We start from the raw sequence: 16565 nt of genomic DNA, 5'->3' as shown, positions 1-16565 counted from the left end.
AGCGTCCTCATATTTCTCTGAAGCACTTTAGCTGCAATATTATAGTGACTTGCGTCCCTTTCGTCTTAATTTACAATCTCTGTAATATTCCTGCAGCCCACTGATGGTCCATTTAACATGCATGGAATTGAAGCATCCTTCTTAGTTATAGATAATAAACTTGAACGTGCTACTATTTATTTAAGATGGACATTACTTGTATTCAGTGCATATTTCCAATGCGGACAATTAAGTGTGAGTACACTTTCATATTATGTGGAGTCAGGCGAGGTCTGAACGCACAAAGCCAGCTGGAAGTAAGTGGGACATCTAATAATTCATCCCAGTGATGATAGGCCTGCTGTGTGCTGAGTTACAAGTGGCCGCAGAAAAAGTCGTGAGCTGAGACGCGCATCCAATGAGCGCTTTCCGAAGACGGCCCCCTCCAAAAGGGAGATTGAGTTTCCATATTTTTTACACATAACGAAAGTGCATAAAGTCCGCAGAAGGCAGCAGTCGACTCAGCACACACAGGTGGAGGATGGGCCATGACCAGGAGGAGTTTACACTGAGTGGACTTGTACGACCTGCATTGTTTTAGAGTCCTGCGCATTGGATTATGCTCTTCAGCCAGATCTGTGATTCTCTCCGCTTCCATTGAGCTTGCAGGTTCAATATCGTTTTGTTTTCTCTGATGGTCACTGCATTCTTTACTGAATACAAACATCGTCATGTTTATCAGAACAACTTTTCTCCTCTGCTTTGTGGTTTCACTCTCACAACTTGTTCGTTGCATGGAAACTGAACTTTGCTTCCCCGTTAGATTGGATAACCACAAACATGACAGGAGGGATTTTGACAACGACGTGGAAATCCTAAATGGAAAATGTGTCCTCCAAATACGCGCTTTCCAGCAGGAATTTGTGATCTATTTACACCAGGACTCGAATTTCATTGCGCCTTCCATTTCTAACCAAGACGCATTCTGGCTCTCCAACACCGATGTCACTGACCTGAGACAGTGTTATTACTCTGGATACGTGCACGCTGACCCACATTCGTATGCTGCTTTGAGCCTCTGTAAGGGTTTACATGGTGCATTTGGCTTCCAAGGTTGGGAATATTTTGTCAGTCCGGTGCAAAATGACACCACAAGCGCAGAAGGTGCCCACATCATTCGGCGCAGAAGCAGCAACAACCTGAAGCTCAATTCAACCTCTAGGTGCGCCGTGGACAGCGACATAAGTCTCCAGGTTGCGCAATCGTTGGAAAAATATAAGCGACTACAAGACGACACCAATGGGACCGAAACGATGCTGAAGAAGATGGGGAGAACCAAAAGGTTCGCTTCAATCCCCAGGTACGTGGAGACGCTGGTGGTGGCGGACGACTCCATGGTGCAGTTTCATGGAGATGACTTAAAACACTACCTCTTGATACTGATGTCAGTGGCAGCGAAACTCTACAAACACCCAAGTATTCTCAACTCCATCAACATCATGGTTGTGAAGATCATGATTATATCCGAGGAGGACAAAGGACCCAAGGTGTCCGGTAACGCAGCCATGACGCTGCGAAACTTTTGCACTTGGCAAAAAAAGATGAACAAAAACAACGACAAGCAGCCCGACTACTGGGATACAGCAATCCTTTTCACCAGACAGGTAAAACAAATGTTTTCATCTGAGTTAAGGAAGGTGCAGCGCCTGAACGGGACGATTTGGTATCTTAAAAAGCGCAATTACGCACAGAAATGCGTAAACCTTTATTTCATCTCTATATGCTTTAACATATTGAGGTCTGATACAGATATATTTGTGTGTGTATGACATTTTTTTTAATTTCTTATGAAATGAAATCACTCCTGCTGTGTCAGGTAATTGGTTTGCTCTCAAAACACACTCCCCTTTCACTCAGTGAATATACAGTCCACCAATACCATCACAACTTTGACATTAGGGCTAGGTCAATGAGGAAATGAGCAGTAGTCTCTTCATGGAACCTGAGAGGGTAGTTTTATAGACTTGGAACCCACCTCCAACTTCTTTCCTCACTCCCAAATATTTGGCAGATGACACCAGGTCAGAGCTGAAGTCATTGCTCACATGCATTCACTGGTCAATGTATAAACTGCTGATCTATGATCTGCTCTGTGAATTCTGAACTTTGATTTAATTTCAAACACTTGCTACATTGAACACTTCGAATGAAGTTGACCAATCAATTCAGCAGATGTATAGATTAAATTACTGATATTCGTTATATTGTCAGTCTGCATGCAAGTCAAAGGGTCAACTGCAGATGAAAGAGTGAGAATGAAACAGTGAAAAGGTTTAATGTGCTGAATTACCTCTGGCCAATGCCACTAACACGACACGACACGTGCACGATCGTAGCAGACCTCAAACAAATGCTTGTTTTAACTGCAACTTTGCCAAATTTAAGTGCCACCAGGGATGCATTAGTCAGCAGTGTCCTGTTTCTCTCAGTGTTTCCCATTCCTCCTCCAGCTGTGAGTTTTCCAGCCCTACCCACCACCTTGCCTGCTCCTCATTAAACAGGCCCCTGAAGGGAGAGATGGAGGGAGCGGGGGAGTGATGTCGGAGGGGGGAGGTTCCTCTGTGCATGTCATAGTTTTGACATCGCTCCATGTGTCTGCCCCACCTGCTCAATCCCAGTCTGAAACAAGCTGCTCCGGAGGGGCAGTCCTGCACAGCTGCAGTCAGCCTGCAGATGCATCTTCACAACACATTCTTAACTCTTGTTACACACTTCCTCTCTCATTCATTCTTTTTGCCGTAACGCTCATTGCATGCTCTTCCTGTTTAGGGCATGACATCGCTAACATGGGCCGCATTGTCCATGAAAGTATTTCAGCTACATAATCTAGGGCGTTACCAGGTTCTGGGATCATAAACTCCACGTGCAGAATTTGTGTTAGAAACTCTGCAGCCAGTTTAAATGACGCCATGCTGCCTAGAGACAGTGAGTCACACGTCAAGGGATCCAGTCGTTGTTTGAGTGACATCGTCTGAATTAGATTTGTTCAGCTTTATCTATGAATACTAGAATATTAAATCCATCAGATGTAATTCGCCGCCATAAACAAATCGACAAGATTGTTTTGGGCTTGCTGACATCATGTGAAAACATCAACAATACCAACACTTGCAGTGCTCCAGTAAAAAGTACGAGAGAGAGGCCAGCAAGTATGATCATGAAATCATGTTAATCCACCAGGTTTGGTCTGTGTAAATCTGAGTGTTTAGCAAACCTTCTGCCATTCAGGCATCTAACGTGCATTCAAACAGGTTCAGCCCTCACAGACTAAAGTTACACATAATTCACACTTTAACTTGTATCTGTACCCTCTGATAATGAAGCATTCTGCTGAGTGGATCTCCAAAGGTCAAAAAGTAAACAACAGTCCATCTTCTGTTGATTCATGACTTGGTGACAGAAATTAGTCCATTTAGTGAGTGTTGTAGTTTCCGTTTACCGTGGCTTTTAATGGGCATTGAAGGCATGTCTATGATACGCTGTTTACCAGCCCACAGTGTAATCTGCTGGTTTTATGAAGACCAACTCAGTGCTGTCCAGAGGCAACTGTGGTTGTCTTTAAACTCTTTAGCCAGCATGATTGTTGTGCAAAGAATGTTTACAAGTTCATTAAATTACACCGAAAGTTTATTGAATGTGAACATTCAGTCTGTTGAAGACAAAATCTGACTGTAAATCGGACGTGTTTTGGTGTCCTCAGGGAGAGACGGGGGAATGTACTTGTTTACCTTTACTTACGTGACAGATAATTGTTTGAGAAAAGAAAAAAGTAACGAGCCAGATGGTAGTTAAATACCGGTACATGGAAATCTGTACACAAAATACAATGGGAATATTTCTATGCTGAGATAACTTGCGTACTGTTTTAGCAGAAATGCACACAAAATGCATAGATAGATGACAGATGTGAGAAGTAGGTAAAAGAAAAGAACAAACTCAAAACTGTGACTGATGTTTCTTCTTCCCTTTTCTTTTGCAGTTTATATATTTTTGCTCATAAATGGCCTAATCGTTCAGATGTCGTCTGCACACATGAGCACATCTGGACTAGATTTGCACTGGCCAACAATTGTAGTCTTGTGGTTTATTCTAAGAATGATTTGTCATAGCTCAGGGTCTTCACTTGGCTCTGTGTATTACATGTACATCCAGCGCAGAGGAGGGTTGCGAGGGCCGTGTGACATAATCAAGTGCTTTGCTTTATCTCTATTAGCTGACCGCCGTTGTTTTTTGGGTGTTTTTGGGTATGCAGAGACAGAGCTGTTTAGGAGCCAGGCAGATGGGCGGTGCTGTGTGGCGGTTACTGCAGAAGTTGTCCTGTGATTAGTAGGTTCAGCTCCAAATGGATGCTCGCTAAGATTGGGTTTTAAAAGCTTGTGGTGGAGAAATAGGTCATCTGGAAACTCTGCTCTGGCATGGAAATGTTATGATTGGGGACAGTCGCATTACCTCATACGAGACGGTGTGCTCTAAACACTGTGGCCCACTAACAACACTTCAATACTGGGTGGTGGAAAGCCTGACTTAACACTGTTGCATCTTTTACTAATCTCTATCAATCAAACCTTACTGTAATGACAACAAGACAAGTTAAGGATCCATTCCAGTTTACTACAACTTGTCTTGTGTTTGTATATTCGCGTACTCACCAAGTCAGTTGCTGAAGGGAACAATGTGACATCACTCAAGAGAGGTCAGACAGGCCAAGAAACGGAAACATGATCAGACTTCATCAGACATCATGTCCACTGTTTCAATCAGATTACAATGTTATCATAATATGCAGAAATGAAGGCCAGTGTCATAAACATTTAATAACAAGTTCTTACATAAGTGCCTTGATTGCCTGGCCTTTTCTCTAACTCTTGTTTGCATATGAATAAATACAAAATATAAAAGATATATACTTTTTTGTGTGTCCAGGACCTGTGTGGAGCTTCCACTTGTGACACTCTCGGCATGGCAGATGTTGGCACCATGTGCGACCCCAAGAGGAGCTGCTCTGTGATCGAAGACGACGGCCTCCCCTCCGCCTTCACCACTGCTCACGAGCTTGGTGAGCACACGCCATCCTTATCCAAAACAAATTAGTGCTGCAACATTTCTTATAGCGTGAGCGCATATGCACAATTTACAGAATAAAGAATAGGTGTCATTCATTAAAGACATCTGAAGTCTCGCTGCCTCTCAACAGGACACGTGTTCAACATGCCACACGACAACGTGAGGGCCTGTGAGGACGTGTTTGGGAAACTACAGGACAACCACATGATGTCTCCCACTCTCATTCAGATCAACCGCACCAGCCCGTGGTCCCCCTGCAGTGCTGCCATCATCACTGAATTCCTGGACAGCGGGCATGGTGAGCTTCCACGACCCCTTGACCCCAGTGTTTGACTGCCAGCACCCCCACAGTGTGTTTGAAGAGGTGTAAAGTCAAAATCATGACAGACACAAATAAACACTTACAATCAATGAAGGGTAACCACACAGATGTTACGCATCAAAGTCTTTTAACACGTTTTGGAGAGCACTGATGTGAAAATCATTGTATATAGCAGTGTGTGGCTCCAGAAGATGCTGTGTGAGGACTGAGATGTCCCAAGATGGTGTGACAGCATTGGTTGTGGTTGAAGAATACAAGTTTTTTTTAAAAGGAGGCGTCGAGTTCGACAGAGGGGAATATATCAGACCTCTGTAGCTCGCTCCTCATCTCGGCTTGAGGCGAGCAGCTCAAGGCTACATTCACCTCTACTAGCACCAACAAACAATGCCATAGGAGAGTAATGCTAAATTGATGAAGGCCTCATTTAAGGGCCACAAACAGTGCTTAACACACATGTAGTTAGGTGTTAATCACATTCGGAGCGCACTTATTCATTGTATTATTCACACAATCAGATCTTTTTTTTGTTTACGCTTCTGTCCATGAATCAATTATTTTGCAGTTGTCGAAGAGGAGCAGGCTCTCTTTGTGACATTTACTGAGTTTTACTTAATTTCCCGAGTTAAAAAAACTCTCGATTTGTGAAACGTGTTTGAAGTAAATGTAAGCGAGAGCATGATTTTATTTTACCGTCAGTCTTGCTTTAAATCTGGCATCTAACCCTAAACTTGAATAGCACCATGCTAAAAGAAAAGACGAGCAAAGCCAGAGAGTAATTCATTCGGGTTGGATGCAGATTGTTTGCCAAGCAGGCCAGACCACAGGACTCGGAGTAATGCTAAACGTTTATTTTGAAACTGCCCCCACATCTGTCCCAAATTAGAGAGCTTGTTCTGGGGAGAGGTGCCACAGTGGTTTGGACAGGTCAGTGTATCTGCCGAGGGTTTCCCATGCAGGTTTAGTCCAAAAAGACACACTTTTTAATTTCTCCCTCTCTCTGTGTTCAGAGATGATCTGAGAACAAAAGAGACAACAAACACAAACTGGTCCAGAGCAAAGAAAAGTGTTCACTTGACAGGGAGTCATTTCTATCTAACAATCTTGTAACTTGGTTTCTCCTGACCATCTCTCATAAATCTAGACTTCAAAAAGCAGTGGGGAGAAAAAAAAAATCATGTTGGCACTTGTTTCAGGCAGTTTTTATGCAGTGCTGCACCCAAAAATGATTTGTAACCTGTTCATTTCTCTGCAACACACACCCACACACACACACACACTCACGCGCATAAACAAAAACACACCTACCAGCTACTGTTTTCAATGATTGCTCTTTGGAGAGAGAGGAGGAAGGAAGAGGTGAGTTTCAGCTTGTTCAGTGTAGATAGATAGATAGATAGATATATTTTTTTTAATCCAAAGGAAAAATTTTGAGTCAGTAGCAGCAACACACAAGAATAAAAAAACAAGTGTGACTTGTTACGATATATCACTCAATCAGTGTGTTTCTAACGCCACATTTGCAGTTACATGGGAGTAAACACATTTGCCATCAGTTACAGCTCCTTCACTCACTGCCTGTTAACTGTTATGAATTCACCGCTACACAAATGGCATAATAAACAGTTCAAAGCGAGTCAATGTAATTTTTCTCTCGTTCCAAATGCTTGTTTTGGATGTGTAAATTTCCCATAAGGGTGAGAAGCTGTGTGATAAAAAAAATCTTCTCTTGGAAACCTTCTTATCCAGTGACGTTGATCTTTCATGTTTTCAAGCACCTGCTCGTCAAACTCTTTCTATTGTTAGCCTGTTCCTGGAAAGATTTCTGTTTGCCATTTGCTGTAAAAGTCCTTTGACCTTTGAAATGCTTGCCTGCCTCATGTTATTTTGGTTTAAAGTTAAGATTTAAAACTCCTATCTAAAAATGTAAGATTATAGTAGTATAACTTTTTCCCTCGGTGGGATTAAACATGAGAGGAAGACCTTGTGTTTTTTTTTTTGTGTGGGTGAGGGGAGGGGGGGGGCTGCTTGTGAGGGCACTCATGCATGTGTGTGTGTGGTATGTGGCATACATTGCATCGGGCTGCAGTTTCACTTCATGGAGCCAAAATCACAATCGCAATGTCTGTTTAGTGCTTCCAACCCACAATACCCACCACAACACACACACACACACACACACACACACACACACACACACACACACATACATACATGCACACATGCACACACTTAATGAAAAAGGTACTGTGGAAATATTGATGAAGAAATGCACTCTTTTCCATTATGTTGTAGTAATTTGTTGGTGAAATGTTAGCACTTACTTTGATACATGGGTGTTAGCGCTCAAAGTTGTACAACGACAGGCAATGAAACCAGAGATAGCGGTTGCTTTAGTGTGTTTCTCATCGAGTCTCCTTCTTCTAGGGGAATGTTTGCTCGACCAGCCTCAGAAACCGTTGGTCCTCCCTGAAGTGCTGCCGGGAACGTCCTACATCCTCAACCGTCAGTGTGAGCTGGCGTTCGGAGAGAGCTCAAAGCCCTGTCTCTTTATGCAGCCACCATGTGGCCGTCTGTGGTGCACAGGAAAGTCCAACGGCCATTTGGTGTGTATGACTCGTCACTTCCCCTGGGCAGATGGCACACAATGTGGGGACAATCAGGTCTGCCACCAGGGCGTCTGTTTGCACAAACAGATCCGAAATGTGAAGGTGAGGCTCACAAAAGGTCATTGAGATAGACGTACATCTTGACTGAGGCGTGATTAAGGATGCCCTTTACCTGTTCTGCAATAAACCCCATGTCTGTTTGTGTATTTCCAGGTGGACGGTCGTTGGGGGAGGTGGGGCCCATTCGGTTCCTGCTCACGCACATGTGGAGGCGGTGTCCAACTTTCCAAAAGAGAGTGTACCAACCCAGTTCCCTCAAATGGGGGTAAATACTGCCAAGGGGTGAGGGTCAAATACCGCTCCTGCAACCTAAACCGCTGCCCTGACACAGGTACGAGCTCTTAGCAACTATGTCCAATGGCATTTTTTTCCAGCGCTTCCCACCCCCGTCTCACCTCGTATAATCCCCTCTGTGTAGGTAAGACTTACCGTGAGGAGCAGTGTGCAACCAGTGGCCGCAGTTTTAATAGTAACCGGATCGACCCGTCCGTGGTGTGGGTACCCAAATACTCTGGCGTGTCCACTGATGACCGGTGTAAACTCATCTGCAGAGCTAACGGCACAGGCTACTTCTATGTCCTGGCACCCAAGGTAAACGGCAACACAGCAAGTGTGTTTTCTGCTCTCTCTGAACTAATGTAAAGATACGTGAACTGGTGATTGGACAAAAGTCTGGATGAATTAAGATTTGGAGATGTGAAGCCGTGTGTGTGTTTGGAAGCGTGAATAAACGTTAGCTAGCTGCCTCTGGTAGAAGTGCAAAGACTGAAAGAAGGAATGAAGGAGAGGAGGAGAGGAGGAGGACATATTAATTCTTTCAGATAGCAGGGTGTAGAGTGAGCTGTTGCAGCAGTGAGGCAGAGTTCATGCTTCGTTCCATCTCAGGAAGAGCAGATAAGAGCGCTCAGGGGACACGTTGCTCTGATTCACAGAGCAGCTGAATGTTTTCACCATCTCGTCGTAACTTTTAACCAAAAATGAGTGAACAGTACTTTCCGTGGACAGTTAAGTGTAAAATGTGAGTGGGCGTTGGATTCTTCTGGTGTCGGATATCATTTAGGATGAACAAATGTCCGTCAGGGAACACTCAACTGCATCAAGTGAGCTTATTTATCTTATTTGCCTCATTTAGAAAACTAGACAGTATATAGAAAAGTGTTTTAATGTTTTAACAACCTGGAATAAAGACATAAAGCAAAGTACACAAGGGACTGTATGTGAAAAGCTAACCCTTAGTGTCTTTGTACAAACAAGGTTGTGGATGGGACTCCATGCTCCCCTGACTCCACAGGAGTGTGTGTCCAAGGGAAGTGCATTAAGGCTGGCTGTGATGGAAAAATTGGCTCCATCAAGAAGTTTGATAAGTGTGGAATCTGCGGAGGTGATAGCAAGGGCTGCAAAAAGGTGTCGGGACTCTTCACAAAGCCTCAGTGAGTAAAAGCCAGATCGTCATGGGATTTTGCTCATGTCATTGTTATTTCCCCCCTTATTAAAACATGATTGCATTATCAACATCACTCATTTTGAGTTTTTACTGACTGCTAAATGTTTTGGTGTGCAGGCACGGCTACAACTTTGTGGTCATGTTACCAGTGGGCGCAGCCAACATAGACATCCGTCAGCGAGGCTACAAGGGAATGAGGAGTGATGACAACTATTTGGCGGTTAAAAACAGCCAGGGCCACTACCTGCTCAATGGGAACTACGTAGTGTCAGCTGGAGAGAGGGACATCATTATCAAGGAAAGTCTGCTGCGCTACAGCGGCACATCCGGCCTCGCCGAGACCCTGCAGGCTGTGAAGCCCTTGGGAGAATCCCTGACTGTGGAGGTGCTGTGTGCGGGCCAGTTGACGCCGCCTCGCATTCGCTACTCCTTCTACCTCGCCCGTCAGATTAAGGAGGACAAGACTCTGAAGAAGGCGGGGGGTGTAAACTCCCATAATAGTGTTCTGGCTGAGGATAGTGTCAAGGAGAATGGGGGAGAGACCCTGAAGAAGTCTTACAGCAAAGAGGATCCTGCTCTTGGGAAATGGATATCCACAGGTTGGGATCGGTGCTCAGTGACCTGCGGAAATGGGATGCAGAGGAGGATGGTGCAGTGTCTGAGACTGGATGGGAAGCTAGGGTTGGACTGTGATCCTTCACAAAGACCCTCAGCCACCAGGGTCTGTGGAGACCCCTGTCCGGAGTGGCATATTGGGCAGTGGTCACCTTGCTCCAGAACCTGTGGGAAGGGCTTCAAAAGACGACCATTGCACTGCCAAACCCAAACTGGGCGTCTGCTCCCAAGGGACCACTGCACTGGCTTACGCAAACCACAGGAGCTGGACTTCTGTCACCTAAAGCCTTGCTAGGGACTAAAACCTAGAAACTACAACATCGTTGTTATGTTTTAAAAGGACTAAATTGAATCCACCTGCAAGTATCACACACACTGTTTTGGTCGGGTGCAAATCTTTCCACTTGCCTCATGGGAAACCAATAATATTGGAAGGAGAGTGAAAGATGAATGCTGCAAGATATTTTTCACTGCCATCACTCTGACTTCAAAAGACGCTGTCCAGGTCGACTCTGATGACGAAACACTATGACAGGAGGGTCACATAACATGTATTGAAATCCTTTGTACTGTCAGAAGATACAGAATTCCCATTTGCAAACAATTAATCTAGTTTATCTTATGAGTCTGAACCCCATTTAGGTCATGTTTTAACTGTTCAGGTTTCAAGGATTTAGTTGAGTCTTGGTAATAGATCCGTGAAGCTTTTAGGTTTCCCAAACAATTACTTCAATATACCAGGTTTGACTTCCCTAACTTTTGACTACTGGAAAAATATGTAACTCTCACATGATATCATTGTGTGCGATCTTCATCTACCAATATATGTGCGTTTCAAGGAGTTTTATAAAATCATGGAATTCATTGAGAAATGAAACAGTTCACATAATTCACATGGTTCTCGATTTTTCTTCTGCTGTTGCTACCTATGTTGGTTAACAGCTATAGCAAATAAAGGTTGATACAAGAGTGGATAGATATCTTTAGTAACAACCACTGCATATTTGAACATGTTTTACTCCTGGTACTTTCACGAGAACAAACAATGACGACCGAGCCCACATTGCTGCTCCAAAACTAGGAAGCTGCAAACATTTTCTGCAGACCTCACACAGCAGCAGTCATGAAAACAGTTTGAACTAGAATATGAAGTCACGTTAGTGTTTTTAAAGATCTGACTAACCAAAGCAGGGCAGTGGACCCTGTCAGCTGGTGTTCCCTCCAGATCAGGTTTTTCATCAAGCTGAACCCAAGATAACACTGCTTATCTGAGATAAGGGATATAATATAGCCCTTATCTTAATAATCTCAATAATTGCCACACATTCTGCAACTTATTTCCCACCTCCTGTGTTCAGCATGTATGGTTGCTTCCTTCATTTCCTTTATCATTCAACATCAAGAATGTTCTTCTCAGTTCATAGTATTCAGCCATGTCGAGTCACGCCTGTCTGGCACAGTTACCACTGTAATTTATTATCAATGAAATATTAAAGCGGAGAGGGGAAGAAAAACTGGCCAGCCCTCCGTTTTGCTGTATAGAATTTGTGTTTTCCTGGATCGCCTTGTTCGTGGCCCCAAAGCCAGAGCCAAGTTGTTCGTCCTACAAACTTGCTAAAATCCTGTAATCCATTATATTCTTGTTTTGTTTCTTAACGGGGCCACATTGTCCAGTCCAACATCCAACTACCGGATGGATCCTGCATTAGTTGGATTATCATTTTAATTTTGTATTAGCTTTTGCACTTTGTACAGCAAAAGAAAACTGACCAACATGGGCTGTATTGTATACTATGTATATATTTATCCAGCTCTGTGCAAAAAATTATGTAAATACTTTATAAATACTTTTTTAAACAGGCATTTGTAATTGTCTTTGACTTCAGTGTATTTATTCCAAAATAAAGCCATTCATGTATAATTACACCTCATTCTGCTTTTAATTTTCCCTCTTCTGCAATTATTCATTGTTACTGTTCAGGCCTAGTCACACATGTTTACCTAAATGCATGCATGGTTTGAGCTGTTTATTCACACCTTGAGAAAAGACGCCAAGCCAGAGCCCAAACTGAAAGGAGCCAATGTAGCACAATAGCTGTGTTGCACCTTTTACTTTTATTTAATCTCCTCTGCTAGAGTAGGCTATATCCTCTGTCCACTAAACAGTTTACACACAGTTATGAGGCATATACATCGTTAAGAGTCTATGGGATAAAAAAGCATTTTATATCAACGATGTGAATTTAGCGACTAAGCTATGCTAACAAGCCATCAAGCCTGCTAAGTGACCAAGCTCATTAGCATAGACTGCTTTATTTTCCTCATTTACCTTTTATTGAATGAGATTGTTCACAGAGGTAAACAAAACACTTTAAAAAAAGGTCCAGTTGTCCTTATCTTAGCACTTGTAGATAACATTCACTGCTGAGGGACATGTATCAAAGTTTTTTTCACATACTTTTTTCAAGGATTTCTGAGCCTTCTTAGTCAAAGGAAGCTACATTTGTCAAAAAGCTACGCACGAAAGTTTGAGGGAAGGCCAAATGCACAAAAAGCCCCTTTTCAGTTTAAGTAATGGATAGTTTTTGCCAAAAATATGTAATATTGCTAGAGGGAGAACAATTGCAGAACACATGCTGAGCAAACTTGCAGCAAGGGTCAGCATTCAAATTAAAGAGAAGAAAGAGAGGAAGCAGATGATGTGTGGACTATGAAACATCTGCCAGGACATATGCTTTCTCTCTGTGCAATATCCAAACTAATCACTAGCTCTCACATGTGCCGCCATTGTATGAGCGTGGAGGTGAGATGGGTGGCCAGCATGCCTTGTAGCAGTCCGCCGTAGCCTATTAACTCTCCTTTGCCGTGCATTTGTCTCACGGTCAACATTTTAGATATGCAACTACTGATATTTTCCACCAGTTGAAGGGGATTCATTCTCCCTGTCTGTGTCTATGAACAGTCCAAGAATGCAGCTGTGTGTGAGAAGGTGGAACATTTGAATTGTGCAATTCTGGCATGATTGTTTTACACACACACACACACACACATGTGAGTGGCAGTGAAATGCTCATCAGCAGGCAATGCAAAGGCAAGTATACACTATTTTACAAAAACAACACAATATTTACAGTAAGTGTGTGTGTGTGTGTGTGTGTGCGTGTGTGTGTGTGTGTGTGTGTGTGTGTGTGGGAGTTGGGTGTGGGTCCTGGTGAGGGGTCTCTGTGTTGTTGTGAGGCAGGAAGCCTGAACGCCTGCCTGACTCCTGGTGTCTTGTCTCTCAACGTCTGCGCGTGGGGACCGAAGCAGATGGAACAGCAGCTCTGTTGGCAGTAGTGAGGATCCCTGGATCTGCTGTGGTCAGGTTGCCTGGTGGGTTCTGCTCCTGCCTGGTGGGGCCTCCAGGGGTAGTCTGGCTTTCTTGCACGCCTACTCAGCCGTGCGTGCACCTTCTCCTGTTCAGCTTCTGTTCCACCAGGCTGTAGCTGGCCGGAACAGGGCTTCCTGTGTCCCTGTCTCATTTCTCCAGCAAGGAAGATCTGAAGGGAAACTTGGGACTTCCCTCAGCTCTGGAGCTTGAGGCTGCCAGGCGCTGCCTTGCCTTTCTCACGTGTCTGTGTTTGTTTCACCAGATGTCTCACTTCCCTCCCACATCCCAGGTATTTGAGTCCACCCCTCCTCAGTAGTTGTGCCCTCTCCCTGCGGTGAGTACGCCCTGTTAGTGTTCCCTCCACAATCCTACAATCAGCTCCCCTCTTTTTGTGACATCACAGATGAGGCTGGTCCTGGCACACCAGGCTGACATCACTTGTCGGCTCCAGGCCTTCACCAGGCTGTCGGAGATCAATAGGACCACCACTGTGTCATCATGGTCACCACCTGTGTGACTTGATGCTGTTGAGTACAGCATGTTGGGTTGTGCCAGGAGGGACAGAGGTAGGGGTACAGGGAGGACTGGGGGGGGGGGGTGAGGGGGGGGAGTCTGTTCACCCTGAGGGACCACACCCTGCCCTGCCCTGGCGTGGCAGGGTGTGTCCAGGGTCCACAGTCCACAGGCAGGTCAGCACCAGGGTGTTCAGTCCCATGCCAGTCAGCTGACCCGTGATACAGGGACTTGATCAAGCATCAATGAACACTACACCACATAGCCCCCTCTGGCTGTCCAGATGAGGAGGAGGCAGTGTACTGTGCAGCAGCATCATCGGATCTGTTTGTTTGCCATGCGAGCTGACCGGGGGGAAGGAGGAAGGGAGGAAGGGAATGAGGTCCTTTATCAGCCTCTCTCTCAGCATTTCATGACCACCGAGGTGAGGGCCCACCGTCGGTAGTCATTCTGCAGCAGAGAAGCATTCTTGGGCACAGGGACAATAGTGGCTCTCTTGGGACAGCGGGGGACCACGGACTCAGGAGGAGAGGTTGAATGGTGTGAACTGGAGCTAGCTGCTGGTTAGCAGCAGGTCTTAGTACTCCTATCATTTCAACGGTTTCCTGCAACACGTCTCTTGGACCTCATCCCCCCATCCCGGACGCTTAAAGACGTTTTTTTTTTAATTTGGCGGCTCTATTAGAGATATTTATTATCAATGTGTCTCACAGCAGGCCACTCACCACACTCCTTCAAGGTGGTATTAAACCCTCTCCTGAGAAGCCCACCTGGATCCAGAGGTATTGGCTAACTACAGACCGATCTCTAACCTCCCTTCCTCGGTGTCCTTTAACTCCCACGAAAAGCAAAAAGGAAGGACTGCATTTTTTTCATACGTAATATTTCAAAATCAGGCACATTAGCTTGTTGTCTATATTTGCCCCACTAAGAGGCACGCTCACTAAATGCGGGACTAACCTGCAGCTGCTCACTGTGTGTGCTCGTTCACTCTGTGTGTTCATGTGTTCATGTGTTCAGAGTCTCACCTCGCCACGCTAACCGTGTTGTTACGCCGCTAGCTTGTCTTTATTGTTGCTAGCCTCAAAACCTCAAATAAAATGAAGTTCGTCCGTCCGGGATGCGTCGGCGGCACTCACCATGCGGGGGCTGCTCTCTGTCTGGTAGTCTGTAGTAGTCCCCTGCCCCCTGCGCCTTTGGTGTCGCGCTGCTCCATCTGTGATTCCACCCCTCTCCTCAGTCTCGCCTCCGCTCTTCAGACTTCTATTCACCGCTCTGTCCATGTTGCGGTTGCCGATACAACCGCTCGGAGTAGATACAGCATCACGGCACGGGCTCGCGGTTCGGAGATAGAGGATGGATTCATCAACCCCCTTGGTTTGCTTGGGAAAACTTTTACCGTGTCCACGGAGGTAGTGTGTCAGGCATGGAGGTACTTCACTGGACTCCGGGCGTTCGCGGATTGGACTGGAACTGGACTGTCCGAGTCGACGATAGCGTCCTGTAGCTCAGGCTCAGGATTGATTGGACCACCGCTTCATCACGCTCGTCGCCGCGCTTTCCCGCCTCTTTTTGATCTTATCCCCCGGAAGCAGAAAAAATGGCATGGTCTGATGATTTTTTCCGAGAGGAGAGAGACAGCCTTGTAGCCTCTCTGATGGGCGTAGCGCAGGTCCAACGTTTTTCCTCTCTGGTCACAATGAAATGGTGAAAGTTCGCATGACTTTTTTTAGGTTAGCCCTATTAAAAGTCCCAGCCACCACCACAGCCGATGACACATCATGTAGGTCCGAGAAACCCCACTGTCCCGCTGTGGGAATGTAGAGACTGCTGTGGTGCCCGACGATGCTGAACTCCCGAAGAATGAATGGACAGATGAGGAGATGTTCATGTTCCAGGTTCGCAGCAGGAAACGAGAAAGAGTCTGTTCTTGGGGTCGCATCACATGTTGTTCGTCATCCGCGAAGCCCTCCACCCTTAGATTTACAAGACCTTTCCGCTCTGTCTGCACAAAAAACAGAAGACTCTCGGGTTGGGCATATGACTGATCCCACCACCAGCGTTTCACCAGTTATGCCAGACAAAAGATATTACAAATCTCTCATGTCGCTGGATCTGGATTTCGCCCTAACATCATCAGACGTTGACTGGGCAGAGGTGGGTGGGGGTGAGCGAGGGTGGTTCAGCTTGAACTCTCAGTCTGTTCGCTCTCCCCTTTTTCCGATGTTTCGTCGCCTCCCCGTAGTGCGTTGACCACTGTTTTTGATGCGATCTTCGCCGATCACTCTCCCGCCACGGAAAGATGGAAGTGGACAAAAAAACCTTTTTGTTTTTTATGTAAAAAGTGGGTGTGCTGTGGTCGATGCTGTTAGTTGTGCCGATGTGTGCAAAAGAAAAACAAAAAAAAAAACAAAAAACAAAAAAAGCACAATCTCCGCGGAGCTACCTCGACGGCGTCTGGACACAGCCGCGCCATCTTAGCATGCTTTATGCATGTCTGAGGACTTTGAGAAAAAGGTCAGAGTCTTTTGT

The 16565-nt window shown here is 45.2% G+C and overlaps 1 protein-coding gene across 1 annotated transcript; it reads left to right on the top strand.

Annotated features, from left to right (window-relative positions):
- Positions 1-451: 451 nt before the first annotated feature.
- On the top strand, positions 452-12081 carry adamts15a (ADAM metallopeptidase with thrombospondin type 1 motif, 15a). Its single transcript, XM_056405911.1, has 8 exons — positions 452-1643; positions 4963-5095; positions 5234-5401; positions 7850-8133; positions 8245-8422; positions 8510-8682; positions 9346-9521; positions 9653-12081. The coding sequence occupies exons 1-8, from the start codon at positions 711-713 to the stop codon at positions 10443-10445; spliced, it is 2838 nt and encodes a 945-aa protein (XP_056261886.1). The 5' UTR covers positions 452-710; the 3' UTR covers positions 10446-12081.
- The last annotated feature ends 4484 nt before the right edge of the window (positions 12082-16565 follow it).

Source organism: Pseudoliparis swirei, chromosome 3 (assembly GCF_029220125.1).
Source record: "Pseudoliparis swirei isolate HS2019 ecotype Mariana Trench chromosome 3, NWPU_hadal_v1, whole genome shotgun sequence".
NCBI classification, from domain to species: Eukaryota; Metazoa; Chordata; class Actinopteri; order Perciformes; family Liparidae; genus Pseudoliparis; species Pseudoliparis swirei.
This window is presented reverse-complemented; position numbering and strand designations above follow the sequence as displayed.